Here is an 18,736-nt window from a genome sequence, read left to right on the forward strand (position 1 = left end):
TATGTGGAGTGATAAATGATGTGCTTTTATAGCAAGAGCATTTTTAAATTCTAAGTGTTACTTTCCTAAAGAGAGGACCAAATTAGATCAGTGTTCTTTTTTCAATGACGACATCGCCAGAGTAGCTCCTAGTGGAGCAGACAAATGTATGTTCTTCCTAATATAACTACAAATAAGTTCTAATAAATGACTGAGGAGTCAGTGGCCCACATTTACCAAATTAGCATTGCCTTTCTGATAGAGTAGCTGCTCGTGTGTGTGGTGAGGCCGGGACGACGCAAGCAGGCAGCTTCTGGTTCACGGCGCACCTGATGTTCACACCCCGCGCCCCGGCAGTTATTTGGTTCAGGGAAGCTACTCTGAATGAAGGGGAGTTGGGAGGAGTTGGTCTTGTGTTTGGAAACATTCAAACAGAACACAGCTGAGAGATCATAAATCTTCCTAATTTCTTAGTTGACTTGTCACAGGACCACATTAGAAAGTTATTAATATCTTAAGCACGGTGTCATTCCCTTTGCTGCCTGATTAACTTTCCAACAAATGTAAGACCTAGCCACATAAATAGCTCTCGAGAAAGACTAGTACCTCTTGAGTTTAAATGTGTCGACTCATTTACAAACATATCCAGTGATTCTTACTCTGCCTATGTAGGAAATCCTCTAATGAGAGGTGAAGGACCACCCAAGTCCTGAAAGACTTATCTTCAAGAGAAAGGTCAGAAATTCAGCATGATCATATGATAGGTGGAGCCCCTTCTCCAGGCTTAAGAAATTAATTTATAAAAGGATCCAAATCAAAGCAGAGCATTCCTACTCTTGGCCATCCAGCACTCTTTCAAAGGCAGTTCTTCTGTGTTTGTTGAGTTGATCTGCCTGAGCAGCTCATGGATGGAGTACTTTCTCATCTTGAGTTCTCCACCACATTAGGTGCATTGAAGACTACAAGCTTGGCGTGGATGGACGGTCCTGCCAACCCATCACAGAGACCTGTCCGGAAGGAGGAGATTGCGGGGAAAGCAGGGAGCTTCCCATGAACCAGACTCTCTTCGGGGAGATGTTCTTCGGTTACAACAACCAATCCAAGGAAGTGGCCCCCGGACAGGTGCTGAAAGGCACGTACAGGTGAGTCTCTCATGCATAGAACTGATTATTCAGGCTATGGACCGACCCTCTCTGAAAAGCTTTACACTCTGGAGGAAGTGTTACACCTTAGAAGAGGGTAATGGGGATGTGCACAAGGATAGGTTATTTTCTCACCTACACTCTCCTCTAGGTCTATACTCCTCCATCTGGAACCCAAGCACCATGCTCTCTCTTGGTGAATAGTCAAGTTGATGTTGCTCACACAGAGACAGCAAGATTTTGCAAGGAATCTACTCCAAAATGCTTCAGCTCCATTTTCCTTGGGAATAAGAGAGCTGGTGTCTGAGTCAGTCTAGGACAGCAGCCTTCAGCTTGTGGTTGGTTCAAGGGTGCCTCAGGTCCCTGGACCTCAGCAGAGAAAGCTCAAGGTCCTTCCTTTATTTATGTACAGAAAGGCTAGGGCTTTTTCCTCTACCTACTTCAACGTAAGCAGTATGTTGCAAAAAACTGGATTTAGTTGAGAGAATGCAGTTGCTTTTTGTTAAATCATAACTTTCAAAATTTACAAAAATGTAAAATAATGCACCCTTCTTAATTTTCATAAAATATGTTTAGACTGAATGGATTTATTGTCCCTTTTCAATGATTTTCCCTTGAATTTTCCATTTCAAATCCTATTGTCATAAATATTGATAGATAAAGGCTTTATCATAGACATAATATAGCTAATTGGGGCTTTCAGTTATTAAGAGTGTAAAACAGTTACACAAGGTCTCATGCTATTTATTTAGACCATTTCTAGTAAATTCTGCGCTTGACTCCAGTCCATATTCTACTTTGGGCTATTTGAATATGCCTCCCTCTGAACCCATGGAGAAATGCTTCTATAAAATGATGGTGGTGACAATGATGTGTTACAATCACATCATGATGTGCTACATCAGTGTTACAATCTGAATGTAAGAGCAGCTGATCACAATCCGGACCTAAATTCTCAAGAACAAACAGATAGAATTCCCAGGCTAGTTCTTTCAGTCACTTTGTCTAGTACGGACAGAAAACTTTACAAATATTTCCTCCTTTTCTCTGGAAAGCAGTTTCCCCAAGACAAGAAGTGGGTGTCATCATGATCTTGGGGTGGGTAGAGTCTACAGAGGTCTAAATGAGACTGTGTAAAGGTGACTAGGGATGTGAAGGAGGGAAGGATGTTCTCTCTGCTTTCGGTAGACTTTTTGGTTGTTTCATTTCTCTTCTCCCCCATCCTCCCTTACTCCGTGTATCTTATTCCTGATGTGTGCATTCACTCAGTAGAGCTCACAATGAGGAAAGCCATGTGCCCCAGAGGAAATGTGCCCCATTGCATGTGGATATATAGATTGCCCCCCAAACGGTGGGGATCACATGGACACTCAGTAGTTTTTGTCTTATTTCTAGGCAAAACAACTTTGCTCATGGCTTAGATCAACAGCTACCAGATGGTCTTGTGGTGGCCACTGTCCCACTGGAGAATCAGTGCCTGGAAGAAGTCTCAGAGCCCACCCCTGACCCTGACTTCCTCACTGGTGAGTACGCCTTCTCTTAAACTGTAAAGACAGGCAACTGTTTATGGTTTCATACAATAAAAACTCTTGATCTTGCTTACTTCAGTTTCTAAACAGTGATCTTTTTGATACATAATAAATGTTTAGTTATAACACTGAATATCATTAGGCATATTTGTCAGTACAATTGTCCACATTATCATGTAATTACCTGCAGAATGGTGGTCATAATGTGTTCCTTGCCAGTTTCCCAGATTTGCTCTGAAAACAAAGAGATAATAGTTGTTTAAGAGTGCAGAGCTTTGATGGGGTTAGAGGATGTAATCAGGTCATGGAGGCAGAGATTGCTATTGTCCCCTAAGTGTCTGTGATGGCTTTTGACAGTTTTTCTGAGAAGTATGAATGGAGCCATATGAGGGAAGAGGAAATGGTAGAGTGTTGTTGTCCAATGACCCTGGCTCTGCCACTTCCTAACTGTGTGAGATTAGGCAGTAGAATCTAGGGACCCAAGCTGCTCGTGGTAAGAGGAGGATGTGAAGGCCTGCCCATCTACAGTGCTTAGAGAAGCCCAGGGGCCGCAAGCACTTTAGGGTTACTTTTTTCTGGGCCTCTGAAGACTGCCAGTTAGTATTTCCTGGGACAAAGAAGATACTTTAAGAGTCTTCCTGTGTTTGTGTAAGAACTTGTAATGGTAGTCAGGGCAGGTTCTAAGTCACTAGTAAACTACTTGGCCTTACCAGTGCATCTCTCCCACACTTTCCAACTTCAGTCACCAAGCGAGAAGAACACCCACTGCCACTGGGGATGCTACCTGCAGCCTTCCAGGAAGAAGGAGTGGATAGATAGGCGCAACATCAAAAGAACATGTGTTTGAATGTATATCTTTGGGAATACATGGAAGATACAAACTTAGTCTTCATCCAAAACAGATTTTTCTTTCTCCCTTGCATCCGGGTATCTAATTTGATTTATTGGTGAAAAAAAGAAAATACGAAGAAAAAAATAGGAAGATAACTAGGTGGGAACTTTTATTTTTTATGGTTCCAAGGCAGTGAAGAATAAAATTCCTACAGGTGTACAGGGAATTTTTCCTGCTCAGGCTACTTTTCTACCAAGCCTTTGCTTTTAGCCTATTTTGATGAAAAAGTGGCACCAGTTGGGTTAAGAGTACTGTGTATATGGCCTTTGATGTAAACAAGGAATGAAATTTATTTTTAAAGTTCAGGATGACTAGAGAGATTCAATGAAAGGATGACTGACCAGATTTCTTCCACATTATCTCTCAAGTGCAGGCAATATTTTATTTCATTTTCTTAATTAATTAATTAATTAATTTTGGTACCAGGAATCTAACTCAGGACCTCACACTTTCCACACAAGTGCGACACCACTGATCTAAATCCCCGGTCATACAACATTTTATTTGTAACTTTCCTGAGGGATAGAGTGACTCCTGTGTCATGTCACAGTCTGTGTATTGTAGGTCACAATGCCCATAAACCCACAAGCTGAGAGAATTTTAGAGCTAAAGTGATCTTCAGAATCTTCTATATCAGCATCTTGAAGCAAGTTATTTTTTTTTTTTTTGTCGTGATAAGCCAGAGTTCCATTCTAAATGAGTTTCGCCTTCAAATCAGCAATTTATATCACCTTAGTTTTAGAAAAAGATCCAAGAAGCCTACAGGAAGACTAAAAAACAAAACAAAACAAAACAAAAATGGAAACCAAATCCCTTTCACTTTATTTAGCCCCTCAATTCCTAAACCTACTTAAGAAGAGACTCCTTTTCAAATACAGTGTCTATTTCCATGTGACAGAATTATTAGTTAAAGAACACAACGGAAAATATGGGCTTAACTTATGCCTTTGTTGCTTCAGCAAAATACTAGTTGAGAACCCTGAGCTTAGTAGGCCTCTTTGTTGTTGGAGGTTGTGTGAAGATAAGTAAGACCCAACAAAATTAGAGCAGGCAGAGGCTACTCATTCTTAGCTCTAACAAGGAGCACGGTGGTCATCACATATGATTTGGCAAAGAATGAAAGACAGGCCAAGGACTGGGAAAGCTTGTTATGGAAATCAGAGAAGTGGGGACATGGGGTAAGCTCAGGGGGGCTGTTTACCGTTGACCAGGGTACACATTTGGCTCTCTCTGCTTGGTCTTACTTAGGCAGTGAGAACAAAATTTAGAGAAATGGTTGTTAACAAAGCCTGGTTGTTTGGATTGAGTTGCTAAAATGGTTACTGTTTGGCTTCATGGGCTGTGTGGGAGAAGTAGTGATCTGACTCTTGGCAACCCTGACCAGTGGACAGTGTGCTGGGCAGCCCCCCGTGCTCCTGCTGGAGGCTGTGGGGCAGAGTTCTGGTATGCATGTCCTGTTTCATCGTTTCCTATATTCAGTCTTTCATTTAACAAGAAGAAGGAAGTCCAGCGATGGACAAAGGAGTTAGAGGTGGCTACTGGGCCTACCTATAGATCTGTTGGTATGGTAGGCACTAAATCTATTTGAAGATTACAGCCTCTGAGCTTTTCGAAACTACTTGAGTCCATTCAAATGAAGCACATTCTTGGCTTTCGAGTTTTGGGGTAAGATATATCTCTTGCATTACAAATCAAAAAAGATGAAACTCATTTTCTTCTTTATTTCCTTTCCTTTCCTTCCTCTCTTCTTCTCCTCCCTCCCTGCCTTCCTGTGTTTCTCCTACCCTCCCTCCCTCCCTTCCTTCCTTTCCTTTTTCCCCTTGAAGATTGCAGAGATCTGGGCAGTAATTCTTTCTCAAACACAGGTAGAAAAACAAATAATGCTCTTTGTAGAGAAAACATAGTCTGAGATATTCTTTTTCTTTAAAAAGAGAACCATTTGGCAGAAATGTGTCTCAAAATGATAATAAGATGAAATATAATAAAACAAAGCAAAATAAGATACTAAACCTGACTATGAGTCTAGGGCATAGTGAGAAAGAATCATATGACTCAGCTAGAAAATATATACTCTAAAATAGCCCATTTTTAGCTAATGGAAATACTATCTGCAAGTAGGCACAGAAAAACATTTCCCGGGCATTAACAGTTATATAACTGTTTCCCTGACTATAGTGTAACTTAAGTGCATCCAACAGATGGTTGTTCAGTGGCTAAGTGATGGTGTTCACTTGTCTGCCTCATCCTCAGTGCACCTGGGGCACTGTCATTCCTACCCCATGCCTATTCCTTTACTTTTTCTTTTCTCTGTTGTTCTGAACTGAAGCTTAGGAAGTTATAACAAAAGCATCAGTTAAGAGATGTGAAGTTTACACAGTTAAGTGTGATAAAAGCGGAGAAGGAGGAGGAGGATCAGGTGGAAGTAGATGACCACAGTGAGGCCTTGCACGTGCAGAATGCCTTATTTTTTTCCCCTTAGATCATGTTTATGGTCTTAAATTCATTCTGTTCTCCAACCTATCTATAAAGTAAGGAGAGTGAATACCATTACTCTCTTTTTTAGATATGAGAACTGAGACAAATGAGTCGCCTAGCCCAAAGTCACATAGCTGGTGGGGATCCGAGCTTTGTAATGGAAGCGAGGGATCATTTCAGAGAAGTGGTTTGCTTTGTAGATGAAACAACTGAAAATCAAAAATGGACACACCTTGAGACTGTAATGTTAAGTGAAATAAATCAGACACCTGGGCTTAAATAGCACATAGTTTCTCTTAGGAGAAACCCAAATTACAAAGAGCAAAATAAAAGCTAGACTATAGGATGCAGGGAGAGAGATCTTTCTCAGATGGGAAGGGGCTCAAGGGATGGAAGGACCTGGTGAGATGGGAGGGAGGGGAGTGTACTAAGAAATGAATATGTGTTACCTACAGTCCAGCTCCACTCACTGGATGCAAGCATTATGCACTGCAAACAGCTACTAACGCAACACATGACAAGACATTCCCAGCCACGTAGCCAGGGAGAGGATACTCGGGAGGTGAGAACAGGAGGTAATGGATGTCAGAGCGACTGGAATCTGAAACCGCTCTCTATGGCAGCCCTGCTGGCCCCAAGACTCTGGATTCTTTATTTCTTCCCAATTTCTTTGTCCCCTAAAAAATTCAACTAAAGGGAGCTTTGAACATTGAAATTCTTTTTTTATTTGACTCACTATATTTAATAAATTGGCCTTTTGAAATAGCAACCAAAAAAAAAAAAAAGAAAAGAAAGAAAGAAAGAAAGAAAGAAAGAGCAACCAAGTTGCTAATGTGCTGACATACGAGAAAAGGGTTCTGAGTACCATACACATTTTAGGTTCTGATGACGTATGCCTTTAAGGTATAAGACTGAAGCCTTCAACTGAGGAAGTTAGAATTTCTTGTGTCTGCTTTGAAGCTAACACACAGGGTAAAAGCCAACGTGTACAGTAGCATGATTGTCATCACAAAGCTTAATGCTTTGGAAGAAGAATATTTAAAAGAAAAGAAAAAGTACTGAAAACCTCTTAGTTTTAGATACCTTGTCTTTGATTACTTAAGATAAAATGTAAGCAGTTGATTCATTAAGCACTTATCCTGACCTTTTTTTCTTTCTGTCTTACCAATAATTATTCCCTTATGATTCATACACAATGGAAATTTGGTAATTACTCGCCTAATTTGATCAAAGTTGACAAGCACCTAATTAATCCTGCCTATTTTTCATTCAGTTTAGGTATTAAATTAGTTGATTTAAGTTAAAGGAAGCTTGAGATAAAATGACAGAAGATATATATATATATGCTATTGCATTTGTAGACAAAACATTATATATTGTATGATATATATTTGCCTATTGTATATAGCTATTTTATAACCTTTATATTTACACATTTATACATAAAAACTCATTTATACATGAATAAATTTCATGTTTACCAAGTATTCAGCATAGAAACTAAGCTAAAATTAATTTCCTAAATTTAGAAGCCAGTTTTAAATTTCCTATGACCTAAGTCCTAATTGTTTTGTTTCCCCAGGCTTTTCTGTTTATAGGAATGGCTAGAATTCAGACAGGGTGTCACTCTTTCTACAGGGAAGAGCAGCCCACTGTCACAGCTGGACAAGGCTCCATAAGATGTTTATTGCAAACTGCCAAGACAACTACTTCAGCTTCATAGAGTCCTAGTTGTTCCATCAGCAAGAGGGACACCACAAGTGCCTGTCATGTTACCTGGCACGGAGTTGACCCTTGATATTTGGCCAATACTGCCTGCTAAAATGTTGTAGTCACCCTGACACTGTCCCTTCTCGTAAAGAAGAAATAAGCTTTATCAGCTTCAGAGTAATTAAAACTTAAATACCAAACACAAATCAGTTAAATGAGACAGAAAAATCAATGTTATCAGATACGCGAGCTGAGTCAATTACTGCAACTATTAAAGAGAGTAAAAATCTGCTGTATTACAGTAAGCCTGGAGTTTAATATAAATTTATTAGGGGGACATTACAGTAGCATGAATAAGGACCCTGGCTCTGGGCTCAGGCGCATCTAGGTCTTTATCGTGCCCTACCTACTTTCTTAGGGACCTAATATAAACAGCCTCTCTGAGCCACAGAATCCTCATTTATAGAATGCAAATAATAACAATGCTCTCAGATAGATGAAAAAGCTCAATATATGCAAAGCACTTGGCAAAATGCTTGGCACAGAATAAATGTTCAATAAAGGATAGCTGTCCTTTCTATGATTCTAGAAATTCTCTTCATCAAAGAGTACCTCATCATTTTCTCACAATTATAATCCTTCATCTCACTGAGGGTTGTGTTTTTGGACTTGGGAATTGTGCATCAGTGTCGTGCACTGACCCCGTGCCTCCTCTCTCCCCAGGGATGGTGAACTTCAGTGAGGTGTCTGGATACCCCGTGCTGCAGCACTGGAAGGTGCAGTCTGTGATGTACCACATCAAGCTCAACCAGGCAGCTGTCTCTCAGGGTGAGCACTGCAGTGAGAATTCCCCAACCCATGCCAATGGCTTGGAATTTCTCCCAAGGGAATTTCTCTGTTTGGTCCCAGTACTGAAGATGTAGCCGCCTCCATGGAATACAGGGTCTCTTTACTCAAATGCACTCTTAAGGCAAATGGCATTTAACAATGCATCCTTTTCTATGCATAGATAAAATTGCAAGTATTATCTCAAGCTGTAAAAGATAGAGTAGACAAAACTGAAACCAATCACATCTGCAAAAAGCTCCTGGAGGTGTTTATTGAGAGATGCTTGGACAACTGATTTAGCTTTATTCTGGGGTCACCTAGTGGGTGGGAAGAATTTTTCAAAAGCAGGCTTTTCACTTGAGAAAATAAAGCACTCAAAATGCAAAGAATAAAATATAGAGATTCCATATAATAGCATAAGAGAAAGTCAGTAAGAAGGGTGACAGAAAAAAATAGAAAATAACAGACAGCTTAATTTTTTTAAACAGTAAGTAGTACAATAAACAGATAAATTGAGATATAGAGCAACAGAGATAGTATAGTAAATAACTGTATAGAATACAATAACATTTACATATTAATGTGCATGTATACACACATAGAAAAAATACATGCATATCATTGCCAGTAAGTGAAGGAATATTGAGTTCTAAACTTATTACTTAAGGTGTTGGGTCAGCAACCAGGAAGTGGAATCTTAGGGCCAATGGGAGAAAGATAAAGGGACGATGATAACTGTCTTACAAGAAGTGAAACATAGTCACAGAAAGCATGAGTAGAGCAAGATAATGCGCTAAGGGTATAGAACATATCTATAGGGCACAAAGGGTTGCTGGCCAGAAGGTGTTAGGGGATGAGGCCCTTAGTAAGCAAACTCTGTAGGTATAGAACATCTAGAAGGAACTAAACTGCTCTTCATTCTGGGAAAACATAGGAGTAGAAGCTTTACACCACTCACATACTCAGATGCAGTTGAGTATTTTTGTTCTCTATTCAATCATGCAACAAAAGTCAACATAATCAAGTAACAAGTGAAGTGATTTCGGCCCTTGAGGTCTCCTGCTAGGGCTGGGCAGCACTTAGCCCTAGTAGGATCCAAGAACTTAGGTGGAAACAAAGGCTGCATGGACCTGTCCAGATTCAGCAGGTATCACATTTGGAAAGTTTACTATAGGCTAATATGAGCACAGACCTCTTAAAGAAAAGCAGAAAATCCAAGAGATTTGGCTGGGGAAGAGGGTGATCGAGTAAATAAGGTTTTTCTTCTATTTGTCATTTCCTAATCCTCTTACTTTCAATTTTCTGAAATAGGATGTAAGTAATGTATTAATAACTTGTCTTAACTTTCCTTTTCCTTTATTGTTCCCTTACCCACTTATATGTCTAAGAACAGCATTTTGCAAATTTTGTGGCAATTACCCATGTTAGAACATTGTTGTGTCATGACATTGTGTTTTGTGTACACACATGCACATCTATACCAAACGTTTCATGAAACAGTATTTCATCTTACAATGTGAAATGTCCCATGCTAGTGTTTGTGTTTCCATTTTAGGTTATGCCATTTTCTTTCTTTGAAAATATGCTGTTGTTTGAACTGACTAAATTGATTTAATGCCATGACCCATGGTTAAGGGGGAAAAACTTATGTACCTTAGTGGCATGGGAGTAGAGCTTTGGAAATGTTCTGCTTAATTGGCACAAAGCTAATAACACAACCAACTGGCTTGGAGAGGTCAGATTTGGTTACATGGAAAGTCACCTGACAGCCTTAGCCAGCTACACTTTCACACCTACACCTGAAGTGACTGGGGATTCATAAGTGTGAGTCTTCACTCTTACTTACTCTTGGGTGGCATTCCTCCATAGCTTTTGGCAACGCTCTTCACTCTCTGGATGGGGCTACGTCACGTGCAGATTTTGTGGCCTTATTGGATCAGTTTGGCAATCATTACATCCAGGAAGCTATCTATGGCTTTGAAGAATCCTGTTCTATCTGGTACCCAAACAAGCAAGTCCAGCGGCGACTCTGGATAGAATATGAAGATATCAGTAAAGGTGAGTGGTGTGACCAGCCCCAAATTCTACTCCCTATTGAGGTAACAGCTGCTCATGTGTAATCCATAGAACCAAGCTTAAGGAGTCACTATGGAAAAGAGGGCTTTACATTTTCCTTCAATGATGTGTGCCTAGTTTTATTTTATTTTTATTCTTTAATGTATTTGGTTGTTACAGTGTCTCACGGTGTAGCTCGGACTCATAGTGATTTTCCTATTTTCAGCCTCCCCCCTCCCCACCAGTGCTGGGATTAGAGGCATGCACCACCACATCTAGACTTAGTGGCCAACTCAGCGTGCCCTGGCTGGTGTGGCATGTGGTGCCTGGGATCGAACCGCAGTCCTTATACTTGCCTCAGCTTGCCTAAATAGGTGCTTTAGTCTGCTGAGCTGTCTTGCCTGCCCTGTGTGCCCAGTTTTAAAATTTCCAAGGTTTGGTAGCCAAAGTCAAATCTCAAAATGAGGAAGTTGGAATTTTAGGTGCAGGATGATGTCAAAACTATATGGCCATTGTGTTAATTAACATACAGAGAATCCACTTTTTAAAACAACTATTATTCCTTCAACTATTGCCTTAAAGGCAAGGTATTAGACCGCTGCCCATGGCTATGAGGGAAAGAAGAGGATATCCCAGTCTTTTCTACAACTTATTGTCTCCAACAACCCCATTACTCTGCACCCTTACAGAGATGTGGTAAACCCCACCTCACTTCGTCCTGCCCTAGCCCAGTTTTTCTACTGATCTGTGTCATGAGGAAGTTTTTGCTGGCCTATGTTTTCATAGCTCTGTGTGAAAGCCTCACAGATAAATGATAAATTCTCATCTGCCATATTGACAACAAGTTAATATTCATTCCAAGTCAATATTAAGGAATTAGAATTTTAAAATCTTCTGCATATACCATCTGGTACAGAAGGCACAGAAGACTACTAGCTAATGGATTTGTAGTCTGATCAGCCATGGCTGCTTCCCAGTTGCCATTCATGGAGCTTCCCCTGAGGTTAGAAGTGTCACTTTCTGATGAGGCCGAGTTACATAACGTGTGCATTGCTAAGGGGCAAGTGATGAATGAGCACAATGAAATTCAAGACATGAATCATTTTAAGACTCAACAGCAGAGGCTCCTCTGAGATAAGGGATACTGTGCTGTCAGTTTTGTTTCTAAGAGGGGCACATCTGCCTCAGTGGCTAAGATGCTTTGGGTTGTGTAACCCCCGTACAATTTCCTGCTTTGCCTTGCTCAAGAGGTGGTGGGGCATACTAGCTTCTCTCCGGGTTGGTCCCTATCTTCCAGGAGCAAAACTTGTGCTCCTAGGCTACAGTTGCAGCAGACATTTCTACCTAAGCTTGATTTTTCTAAATTCAAAGTCAGAGCCACAGGCTTCTGGCATCCCTTCAAACTTCATGATCTTAACCTCATTCTCATTCCAATTTGCCAAGAGAGCAATGCAATGTAAGTAAATGTCGATAAAATCAGTTTCAAACAGTGCAGCTTTCTGATATTTCCATGCCAGAGCTGGTGGACTGAACCAAAACTCTGAATCTTGCACTATTTTTGTCCGCCAGTGATTCAGGGATTGCCAGAGCCTGGGATTCCTGGAAACAGAAAGCCTTGTATTACTCAGAGGTCCTGGATCTATGCTCAGCTCTCACCCAAACACTGCTATATCCTGAGGGTCAAGAAAGTGGGACAGACTATCAAGGTCAGGGACAAATGTTCTGCCTGGAATCAAAGTCAGTGGTCCTCATATTGTGCCTTATTGCCTTTTTCTCAAGCCCCTCTCATCAGTTTGAAACTAGTTTGCCACAGTCCTACCATTGACAACTTTTAGGAGACAAGATTCATATAACTCTTTGATTATTATTGATCTTACAAAGATACTAGGACATCTTAGTATGTTTACTGTGGTTATATCTGACTGATGAAAACCCAGAGATGGGTGTCTGTTGTCCACACTGACCACCCTCTATGCCTGAGCCTTACTTCTACGTAATGAGGTTCATGTCTTTTGCTGTTTGGCTTAATTTTTTTTTCTTTAAACTATTTTACTCCATTCTAAGCACTTTCCTTTTATTCCAATCCTTAGGCAAGGGGATGCTACTGATTAAAAATGATAAGCTCATAAGATGAAGGAAGAAGTTCTGCTATTCTCTACTCCGAGAGTTCTGGTTCCAAATTGGACTTTGTACCCCTGGGTGACAAGTGTCCTGAGAGGGCTATGTCTGTCATGGCATGCAAGTGACACTTCTTCCAGCAGGAGTAGTCCAATTATTTTTTTCTTTTCAGTTCTTACCTTAATATCCTCCTAACAAAAAGAATTTTTTAGACCTTTTAGGGTACTTTCGTACCTCTGACTGATTACCTAAAACTGCTTAGAAATTGAATAGGAAGAGAAGTTTCTCATGGTGAATGAAATGAAAAAAGCGCAAGACTTACCGATTGGAAACCTTGAGTAGAACAAATGATTTTACACTCTCCAGCTACTTCCCTAGACTTCGTGTAATGCCCTCCATCAGCCCCCAGCTCTGAGAGCTTATGGATCGTTATTCATACACTTTTAGATGAGAAATATTCTCAGGGCAAGCCTGTGGGATAAAAAGTAGCCTCCTCTATGTTAGTCCATTTTCTGTTATTGCAAGAAGGATCTGAGAAAATCAACTACAAAAGAGGAAGATTTTATTTTGGCTTATCATTCTGAAAATTTTAGCCGATGATTGGTTGGTTCCACTGTTTCAAGTCCCTGATGAGGCCACATCTCTCGGGGGTCACATGGTAGAGCGAAGTTGACTACTGCTTGGTGGTTGAGCAAAGAAGAAAACAAGAGGGGGCTGAGGTCCAAGTACCTTCTTCAAGTGCACACCCAGTGACTGGAAGCCACCTCATAGTCTCTCCCTCATAAAGGTTCTGTCACCTCCCCATGGCATGGAAACCAAGCCTTTAAGGTATTAGCTTTTGGGGGATACTTTTCCTAACTACACCATCTTCTTTATATAGCATCTCAAAATTCTCAAGCATAAGTTCCATGCTTATTCAACTTTAAATTCCCAAAGCCTAACACGGAGACAGGCATGTGGTGAGTGCTCAGCACTGTTGCTCTTTTGTCAGTGATGCCGGTGGTCACTGTGGTGAGGATCTTATGAAGGGGTGGCCTCTGTATTGCTTTCATTGTAGGCGTGCAACATGCTTTAATTGTACATGGTTGACAGAAACTCATTGGATGTTGTATTTGACCACCTTTCCAGAGACAGTCCTCTGTTCCACAGGTACACTATATTGTCAGGGTTTAAACAACTCTATGCTGTTCAGGGCTTAGTATCACCTATTTTAGATAACCCTGATGGAAGACAGTGGAAAACATATTTCCATTTCTAATTGTCTAAAACTAGCATTAATTACTTTTATAAATCCAGCAAACTGTTAGAAATGAGATTTTCCAACCTCCTCCATCCCCATGTTTAAACTCTCTCATCATGCTTTGCCCTCACACCTTAGAGAATATGGCATCCGTTCTCCTCAGGCCTCCCTCTACCGGAGCACTGCTCTCATCCCTCTGCTTCAGGGGAGCTCTCACTAGCTCCTTAGTCTCCCCTTTTGAAATCTTTAGAATCTCTTCAGCCACTGAATCACTATGAAGAACTGTGTCTTCCACAAGTTATTTTGTCTTCTAAAAAATCGCATTCTCCCAAAAATGTGACCTTTTAAACCATTGTTTCCTTTTCTTGCATTACTACAGGCTGTCTTTTCATAAGGCTTTTATTAGTGCATATGGGTAATTCTGATTAATGGATTTCATTTGTACGTGGGTGGAGACTTTGGTCCTTTTCACCCCCACATTACACTCTTTGTCTCCTGCCCTAACTTTACACTTTTGGGGGGTTCCATTCATACAATGTATTTTGATCATATCCATGCTGTCCCAGTGAATTTCCTTTAAAAATTTATGTCTATTTGTACATGTTTGTAGTATATAATAATTAGATTCATCCTGGGAAGTTAGTACATGTATATAACAGATTTTATTTCTCTTTACTTCCTCTTCCTCTGTTTCCACCTCCATCTCTTGGCCACCATACTGTTAGCAAAATATCTACCTCTCTGTTTCCTGTCACTTATCTTTTATTTTGCTTTTAAATTCATTTGTACTTGTGGTTTCTTATCTAAGAGAAAGCATGTGATATTTGGTTTGTGCATCTGATTTATTTAACTTAACATTGTGATCTCAACGTGCATCCGTTTTTTTACAAATGACTCAAAAGAGTAGTTTATGCATCTGAACTTCCTGAGTTCCACTCTTCCAATTATTGCCTTCTTTTACTCCTTTTGCAGAAAAAACACTCAAAAAGGAAATTAAAGATTTATTAATGACAGAGTCACTTATATCTATTCAGTGACCATTCTACCTTTTTATCAAAGTAATTATTCCCTCTTGACTAGTCCTTTCCCTCGGATGTCCTTAATGCTATTTCATTCAGAATCTCTGCTTTTTTTGTACCAGGGATAGAACTCATGACTTTCAGCTTACCAGGCAGGTGCTTATGCTGTTGAGCTATCTCCTTAAACCCTAGAATTTCTCTATAAGTCTTTGGTTTTTCTCATTATTTTTTGTCTTTATTCCTAAAAAGAAATTATTTATGAAGAGAGTTTCAGAGCTTTCATTGTTAATATTTCTTTCTTCTTTCCCATTGTTGGGTGCTTCTTTTTCTTTTTCTTTTTTTTTTTTTTTTTTTTTTTTGGCAGAATCGGGGATTGAATCAGGCCCTTGCGCTTGCCAGGCAAGCGCTTATTCTACTTATCTCCCCAGCCCCAGTTGGGTGCTTCTTCTCTGTATCTACTTCAACCTGCACATCCCTTGGACTCAAAGCTTCTTTGCCTTTGAATGGTTAGGATTTTTATTTGGACATTCTATAGGCACCGTGATGATCAACATTCCTTTCTCTTCCCAGCATCCACTAGTAGATTTATAAACTGCACTGATGGGTTAAGATGTAAAAGAAAGAGCACTTCTGGATGCTTTTCTCCATCGTTCGCATACACCATATCAGTCTTGCCTTTTGAACACTGATATGATTCCTCAACAGGCGTCTCCTCCTATTTCTTCAACTCTAGGTTTACAATATTAAGTGCTTCAGATTAGGGAGAGGGTGAGAGGGGCAACAAAGAGGGTGGTCAATGAAATAACATCACAGTAAGACAGGAGGAAGAAATTCTGGTGTACTATATATTACAGTAGTGTGACTATAGTGAACAACAATGAATAACATACCCTAAGATAGCTAGAAGTGACAATTTTAAATGTATTTACCATGAAGAAGTGATACAATTTAAGGTGATGGATATGCTAATTACCCTGACTTGATCATTATGCAATGTATACATGAATCAAAACACCACATTGTACTTCATAAATATGTACAGTTATTATATGCCAATTATAAAAACAATTAAAATAGCTTCTCCATATATCTCCGCTGCTTCTGTTTCCTGTCACTCTATTCCATCCTGCAATTCACCATCTGCTACCTTTTTAAAATGCAATTGAACGGCATCACTCCTCAGCTTGAAGCCCTCGCCATCTCCTCATCACCTTCCCAGCACGAGCAGCCAGACATCTCTCCTGTATCAGTTGCTTGTGGCCGCTGTAACAAATGACCACAAACTTCCTGACTCAAAACAAAATGAACACATTCTTTTCAATCCTGGAGGCTGGGAATCCCAGATCATTTTTCCTGGGCCATTTTCAGCAGGGCTCGTTCCTTCTGGAAGCTCGCTCTGGGCTAGAGCTCTCCAGGATCTAGATTCTGCTGATTTGTAAGAGGGGGTCAAGGTTCTTCACAAGTCCTGGGATTTGGAGTGTGCCACAGCCTTGTCCTCCATCTTGCCTGCATTATGTCATCTCCGCTTTCCTGTTCTGGAAGAGCTCACTTGATTTTTAACCCTCCTGCACTTACCCGTGCTACAGAGTTCTTTGCTGACTGCTTACAGTTCTTTCTAAGGGGTTTTTTTTCAGCAGTCTCCACATCTCCTTGTATTGTCATTTCCCTGAAGGACTGTCTTGCATAATAATAGTCTCCACATCTCCACAGTACTCAATGTTTCTTTGATTTATTTTTTATTTTTATGTATTTATTTTCGCAGTACCAGGGATTGAACTCAGGACCTTGCACTTGTCAGGCAGGCGCTTATGCTGCTGAGCTATATCCCTGGCCCCCTTTGTTTTCTTTTTAACTTGCAAAGTTTAGTATTCAAAATGCAGGACATATTATAAAATGGAAAACAAACCTTCTTCCTGCTCTTCCCTCCCAGTAATCCAATTTTCCCCACACAAAAGCAACCCAAGAATCTTTCTATATTCATTTGTGACAATAGGTCTATTGGCCTATTGCTTATCCACCTAGAGATATTCTGCTTCTAGCAAATTGCACAAGATTAGGGTCTAGTTTTTAAAAATTACATATACAAGTATTCATGAGTATACATATATATATATATACATATATATGTAAATACATATAGGTGTGTACATACATATACATGTATGTATACATGTATATTTCACCCTTCTTTATATCACACATATTTAATGTTTACAGAGAGAGGCATGCATATATAATCTCAAAATAACTTCATTTGTGTAAAAGAACAAATTACCTGTTAGTTCCCAGATTGCAGGAAGGGATGAAGGACTTTTGCTGTCTTCTACTGAAAACTTCCATATTTCTTCTCCTGCAAGAAATGTGAGCCACGTTTGTAATAAAAGTCTTTTAAAAGATTAAAAAATATTTTCTGAAAAGTAGATATTATTTTGAACAAAAACTTAACAAGTTCATCTCAAAAAGCGAAGTGCACAGCTGTCTCCACAGAAAGCCGAGCTGTGGCTGAGTCCGAGGGATGTACAGAGCAGTACAAACACACTGTATTGATTTCAGAGTCTTAAGCATGGGCACAGTGGTTAGCACCCACAGCTCGATGAAGGATTGAATCCTTTCTTTTGCCTTGCTTCAGAAGAAATTCGTAAAGAGTTACCGATCTGTAGATCTCAGACAAAGGATCAAGCAAAAGGGAGCGTTCCTCAAATTACACTTCTAAGGATTTAGTTTTAATCCTCCACCTGCTGCACTGAGCGTGATGCACCATCTTTCTTTCCTTTCTTCTTCTTCATTTCTTTTTTATACTCCATCCAGGAGTGGATTTCCTTGGATCTTTCTTCCCTTTCTTTCCTTTTCCAGTATCACTTTAATTGTTGCTTTGTCTGACCTTGGCCAATACTTCTTCTTGCCCTTGCGTATGAGGCATATCAGCAGGGTCATCTGGGTCTCAGGACTACAATAAGTAAGGCTTTCTTGCCTGCTGCATCTTCGAGAGTGCAGTCCACACTTATCTATTTGGCTGCCTCTGTTTCATGGTACAAACTTCCTGTGCCTCCAAGATGTATTTGAGGGTTTTCTTGAAAGGTGACCTCCAGGTCCAGCTATCATCCAGATTGGAGTCAAAAGAAGGAGGTGAGCCTCCTACATGGTGGTGTATTTCCATCACACAGGGTTCATGTATGTGTACGATGTTCCACTGATTCATTTCTGGTATGAACATAGCCCAAGACAACCTCAACTGGTCCCTCTCCCAGGAGACAGTGCTGACTTCTGCTTAGCAGAGACAAAAACAGGAGCTGAATCTGCAGTCAGCCTCTGATTGCAGTCAGTGAATGCTAGCCATTCAAGACTGCTTGTGTGGATTTCAGGCTGGTAGAGTTCTCAGGCTTACTTGCAAAACTGTATCACATGGCTTAAAAGTCGAATCACATTAAGAACACAAGCTTAAAGAAATCCAATGAAGGATAATGCTTTCTATTTATATAATACCTTATGTTTTATAACTCTGGGCTTGTAAACCCACTCCCAAGAATTTTTCTACACACATTTATGACAACAAAATTAACACTCAAGTATCAAAGCCATTGTGGCAATAGCTATTTTCTTCTAAATATAATTCATTCAACAAACATTTGCTGAATGTCTGCTGCATGGAAGGCTCTGGAGTGAAGAGAAGGGGGGATTTAGAGCATTTGGCTGTCTGTGGCATTCATGGACACAAAGACCTGAGACATGGGCCACCAAAGATAAGCCCG

The 18,736-nt window shown here is 40.2% G+C and overlaps 1 protein-coding gene across 2 annotated transcripts in view; it reads left to right on the top strand.

Moving 5' to 3' along the window:
• Astn1 (astrotactin 1) overlaps positions 1–18,736 on the top strand; it is a 310,603-nt gene that overhangs the window by 223,230 nt on the left and 68,637 nt on the right. For both annotated transcript variants that reach the window (XM_004626776.2, XM_023710344.1), the window contains exons 13-16: positions 927–1,121; positions 2,517–2,644; positions 8,451–8,555; positions 10,425–10,613. In XM_004626776.2, the coding sequence (XP_004626833.1) occupies positions 927–1,121; positions 2,517–2,644; positions 8,451–8,555; positions 10,425–10,613 (617 nt within the window). The remainder of the gene's footprint in view (positions 1–926; positions 1,122–2,516; positions 2,645–8,450; positions 8,556–10,424; positions 10,614–18,736) is intronic.

The sequence above is a fragment of the Octodon degus genome, unplaced genomic scaffold (genome assembly GCF_000260255.1).
Source record: "Octodon degus isolate 3935 unplaced genomic scaffold, OctDeg1.0 scaffold00017, whole genome shotgun sequence".
Lineage (NCBI taxonomy): Eukaryota > Metazoa > Chordata > Mammalia > Rodentia > Octodontidae > Octodon > Octodon degus.